Below are 5,075 nucleotides of genomic sequence, written 5' to 3' on the forward strand. Positions count from 1 at the left end.
AGCTCACAACCACTACCACAATCCTTCTGCAGTCTGTGTCTCTGCTTGGGGATGGCCACCGTGGGGTGCCTGCGTGGCCCCGAGGATCCCAGAGAGGCTGTGCTTCGAGAACAGGTTGTGACTGTCCTTGGCCTGAGTGGGGCTGATGATCTGGCTGGAGATCATGATGGAATGGACAGGACTAGAGATCCGAAGGACAAGAAACAGGAAGGGAAATTTCAAATGGAGTTAAGGGAAGAAAAAAGTACATATACATACTACATAAATATGTGTTGGTATATATATAATCAAGAGAGTGGGTAAGCACAGGTTCAGGGGCTCAGAAATTTTCAAATCTCACCTGAAGAAAGCATTGACCAACCAAATGTAACTCTAAAGATCTCACTGCTCAGAACATATCATGGTGCTGGGGACCTCCAGGGGTCCCTTCCATCTCAAATCCTCAAGGAGGAAGGGGCTGGAGAGTTTAGAGAGGGCTGGGGGATGCTGCTGTGTGTTGAGGCATTACTGGCATTTGTAATCCTTCCCCGTCCTCAGAGTTACACAGTGAATGAGGTCACCCCAAAAGGAAGCTCTGCTCCATGGGCACCAAAAGTCCAACAGCTACGGGGAAATGAAGAAAAGTTCTCAGAAACACTACCAGGCATTACACCATTGTCGTGGTTTGGACCGCATTGTCCAATGACAAGATGACAGTTGCTCTCCCCCACCTCTTCCTCCAAGGAGAGGAAAGAGAGATAAAGACAGGTACCAGCTTAGAAAAAACTAAACTAATGAAATAGTAATAATAAAATAAAAAAGGAATTAAATAGATACTAGATATAAAAATATATACCAAACTACATCAAGTTCCCAGGAAGACGTCACCGGCAGGCACTGGGAAAGTTCCAGACTGGACACAGTGACAAATGGGAACTGGATTCCAGAACTCACTGATGGGGATTGAAGATAGACCGCCTGACAGGGTCTTTTTCAGGCAGCAGTCATCAAAGAGAGCCATTGAAGAAGCCACCAAAAAAGAGGAACCCCTCCCAGCCCCTTTGATCCCTCAGCTTTTAGACTGAGAAGGGCAGATGGGATGGAATACTTTATTGGTCAGTTTGGGTCACCTCACCTGTCCACGCCGCCCCTCAGGTGCAAATCCTCCACAGGGTAAACTACTGAGTCAGCTGAGCCCGGCTGCCACAGCAGCAAGTGTAAGCAAGAGCCTCTCCTGAACAGAAAGTTGGCTCTGCTCCACCCCAAACCAGGAAAACCATCACAGAGTCAACAAATAGTTGGGGTTGGAAAGGGTGTCTGGAGATCAGCCAGTCCTCCCTTCAATCCTAACCCATAAACTCTCAGTTGGCTCCTCACCCATCCCCGGGGAGACACCCAGGCACTTCAGCTGCTCTCCCTCATACAGGGCAACTCCCCCTCCTCGTCTTCCCAGCCTGTCCTTCTGAAAGAGCTTGTATCCCTCTCTTGCAATGCTCCAGTCATGGGAGCCATCCCACCACATCTCCACGATACCAGGAAGATCGTAGCCCTGCAAATACCCCCAGATCTCTAACTCACCATGTTCATTCCCCATACTGTGTGCGTTACTGTACAGGCACTTCAGCATGTTGAGTACCTGAAGAGGCTTTGGGGAATTTCTCCATCATGGTGCCTGGAAGGCACTTCTTGCTGACAGAAGAAGATTTCAAAGAGCACTTCACAAAGAATGTTTTTTTATTTTTATGGGTGTATTTTATTCCTTTTCATTTTAGAGACGAGATGGTAGCAGCCTTCTCCAGTTGATATTGATCCAGTGTGCCTCCTGAGGAGTTTGGGACTGGCAGGAGAAGCAGTCCCTTGAGGGCTGAGATGGTAGGGACAACCATGTCCTTCCCTCCCCAACCCTGCAATTTCTCTCATCAAACTCCCACCTGCCTTCCTTAGAGAACTGCCTACACACAGGCAAAGAAGGGTTTTTCTTATTTTTCAGTCTCAAAGTCCTGCTTTTCCTTCTCAGAAATGAGACCTGTAGTTCTGACACCAGGCCTGAGCCTCTCTCACGGGCACAGCAGCTCCTGGGGTAGAAGGGAGTGGGTGTTTTCCACCCCAGCAGCCCCAAGCCTGGAGGCCACCAATGCCATGAGGAAATGGAGGCCAGTCACTCTCTTTTTCACACCTTTTGTCCTCAGGATAACAACCTCCCCCCTCAACTGCCTTCCCTGCCCCACTCCCCAGGCCCTGCTGCTCTCCAGCCCCCTTCCCAGTGACGCAGAGCTAGAAGAGCCCAGCCTCCAGGCACTGAACAGAGGAGATCCCTTTTATTAAAGAGATGCTATTGGAAAGGCCAGCTCTGACACAGCGCTAGACACATTTCCAGAAGGCCTCTGGGTCAGACAGACCAGGTTCTTGCCTCTGGAGAAATATGGCCATTCCAAAAACTTGTATACAAAGATAGTGTTTAAGCAGAGAAGAAAAAAAACAAATCACCAAGCCTGAGATAAACTCAGAAACGCCTGTGAAGAGAGAAGGGAGCTTATTCCTGCTGCAACAGCAGACAGCGGATCAGTCTCTTTAGTGCCTCTTGGAGCTCCTGGTTCCTCATGCTGTAGATGAGGGGGTTCGCTGTGGGAGGCACCACTGCGTACAGCACAGCCACCAGCAGATTCAGAGCCGGGGACGAGATGGAGTGGGGCTTCAGGTAGGCAAACATGGCAGAGCTAGCAAACAGGGAGACCACAGCCAGGTGAGGGAGGCACGTGGAAAAGGCTTTGTGGCGTCCCTGCTCAGAGGGGATCCTCAGCACGGCCCTGAAGATCTGCACATAGGACAGGACAAGGAACAGAAAACACCCACAAGCTACAGAAAGACTAACCACAGTAAACCCAGCTTTCCTGACGTAGGAGTGCGAGCAGGAGAGCCTGAGGAGCTGGGGGATTTCACAGTAGAACTGGTCCACAGCATTGTCTTGGCAGAATGGAATTGAAAATGTGTTCCCAGTGTGCAGCACTGCATTGAGGAAACCACCACCGCAGGCAGCTGCTGCCATTTTAGCACAAGCTCTGGTGTCCACGAGGGTCCCATAGTGCAGGGGTTTGCAGATGGCAACATAGCGGTCATAGGCCATGACAGTCAGAAGATAATATTCTGAAGAAACAAAGAAGAGAAACCAAAAGACCTGGGCAGCGCATCTATAGTATGAAATAACCCTGGTGTCCCTGAGGGAATTGGCCATGGATTTGGGGACAGTGGTAGAGATGGAGCCCAGGTCGAGGAGGGAGAGGTTGAGGAGGAAGAAGTACATGGGGGTGTGGAGGCGGTGGTCGCAGGCTACAGCACCGATGATGAGGCCGTTTCCCAGGAGGGCAGCCAGGTAGATGGCCAGGAAGAGCCAGAAGTGCAAGAGCTGCAGCTCCCGCCTATCTGCAAATGCCAGGAGGAGGAACTCAGTGATGGAGCTGTGGTTGGACATCTGGGCCCTCCAGGGATGGGTGACTGTCCAAGGAGGAAAAGACAAGCTCAGATATACTTGCTTGAACAAACCCCATTGCATTTGACAACTCCCCACAGTGCCTTCTGAGATCTCTGGAGGACCTTCCATCACGTCTCTAACTTAAACTCCAGTTTGTGCTGGCGAGGTGCGCCATGAGGATCAGAGTCCTCTGCCCATGGGTTCAAAGGGGGTAGTCCTGCTCTGCAGCAGTGCTGACACAGAGATGGCAAAAAGCCATTTGGTTTCTGTTCCCAGGGCAGGATGCCCTGAGCTGAGTGAGGAATACTTAGTCTTGTTACCCAGCGGGTATCTTCCCATTGACCACCAGGAGAGGTGAAATGAGGACCATGCCCAGCTGCTTCTTGGAAGCAAGAGGACAGGGTTCCTATCCTCCTACTCTTTCTTTTTTAAAAGATTTCAGCCTGTCACTGTCAGCTCTCTCTCAAGGCAAGGAGAGGGAGCGGGCAGAGGTGATGTAGCCCACTGTGGAGGGCTCTATCCCTGTCCTCGCATCAATGTCCTCACCACATGCACTATTTCTCCAAGCACGGGATGGAGAACAGAGTCTAAGGAGTGTATGCAGATGCAGGCTCCAATGCACGCGTTTTTCCAGGCGTGAAGGTTCAGCAGTTTCACTGCCTGTTCTGCAGGGAACGAGGGGGAGCAGGTGAGGTTAGACTCCCTAAATATAGACTCATTCACTTTTCAGTTGCCTGCGTCTCGTGTTCATTGCAATGGTAGGAATCCTTGGCTTCTCCTTAGCTCTCAGGGCAAACGCCGCTGTAAAAGCTCCCTGTAACCTAGTGCAGACTCCAGAGAGCGTGTGTGCTCATTGGTCTTGCTCGCAGCTGCCCTCTGCGTGCACCTCTCTCAGCTCGAGGACGACCGGGCTCAGAGGTCACTCTGCAAAGGAATCCGGACTCTGCGAAGAACAGAGGAGTCCAGTTTCAGAGGGCAGATCTCCAAAGGGCTGTCTTTTTCTCAGCCCTGCTAGGGAGAGAGTGGTGGGGGGCATGTGAAGAGGCTCCTGACTCAGATGTGCAAACCAGGGACTGTCACCTACCAGAAGGACCTTCCAGGAGAGCTGTGCTGTTCTGGAGCAGTGCTCACAGCCTGCCAGGACGTGCTGGGGGACAGTCAGGTGTCCTAAAGGTGGGGTCTCCTTACAAGACAGTGGGCTTATTCCCTAAGCATGCTCACTGCGCGGCCACAGCTCCAGACATCAGAAGCAGGGTTGAACATCTCACTGCCGTAAAGGCACCTCCATGGAAGGACCGTCAGGGCCTGAACTGCAGGGGAGGCCCCCCGCCCTTTATCCTTAGGGATCCAGAAAACAGGGACGAGAGCAGCAGTGAGAGACGGAGGAACAAGGATCATCACCGTGCTCTTCCTACCAAAGGAGGCTTGGAGAGAGAGAGAGAGACAGGCAGGCTCTCAGGAAAGCCTTCCCCTTACCTAGGTGTGTGTACCACCTTCCCGATGGTGACATCGCTGGCCAGTTGCTCTCAGCCCCTTTGTTGTGCAGCAGGAAAAGGGCATGTTGTGGGAGAGATGGACCTCTCTCCTGCTGGAGATCTGGCTGCAGAGATGACTCATGCCTTAGATG

At 51.8% G+C, this 5,075-nt stretch overlaps 1 protein-coding gene across 1 annotated transcript; it reads right to left on the reverse strand.

Moving 5' to 3' along the window:
* Nucleotides 1-2,512: 2,512 nt before the first annotated feature.
* LOC141476516 (olfactory receptor 14J1-like) lies at nt 2,513-3,448 on the reverse strand. The gene has a single exon (XM_074165208.1). It carries the CDS (start codon nt 3,446-3,448, stop codon nt 2,513-2,515), a length of 936 nt encoding a protein of 311 aa, XP_074021309.1.
* Nucleotides 3,449-5,075: the final 1,627 nt, after the last annotated feature.

The sequence above is a fragment of the Numenius arquata genome, chromosome 37 (assembly GCF_964106895.1).
Source record: "Numenius arquata chromosome 37, bNumArq3.hap1.1, whole genome shotgun sequence".
NCBI lineage: Eukaryota > Metazoa > Chordata > Aves > Charadriiformes > Scolopacidae > Numenius > Numenius arquata.

Bases quoted from the DNA above. Each gene is read 5' to 3' on its own strand.
- LOC141476516 (XM_074165208.1), bottom strand. From the start codon at position 3,448: ATGTCCAACCACAGCTCCATCACTGAGTTCCTCCTCCTGGCATTTGCA.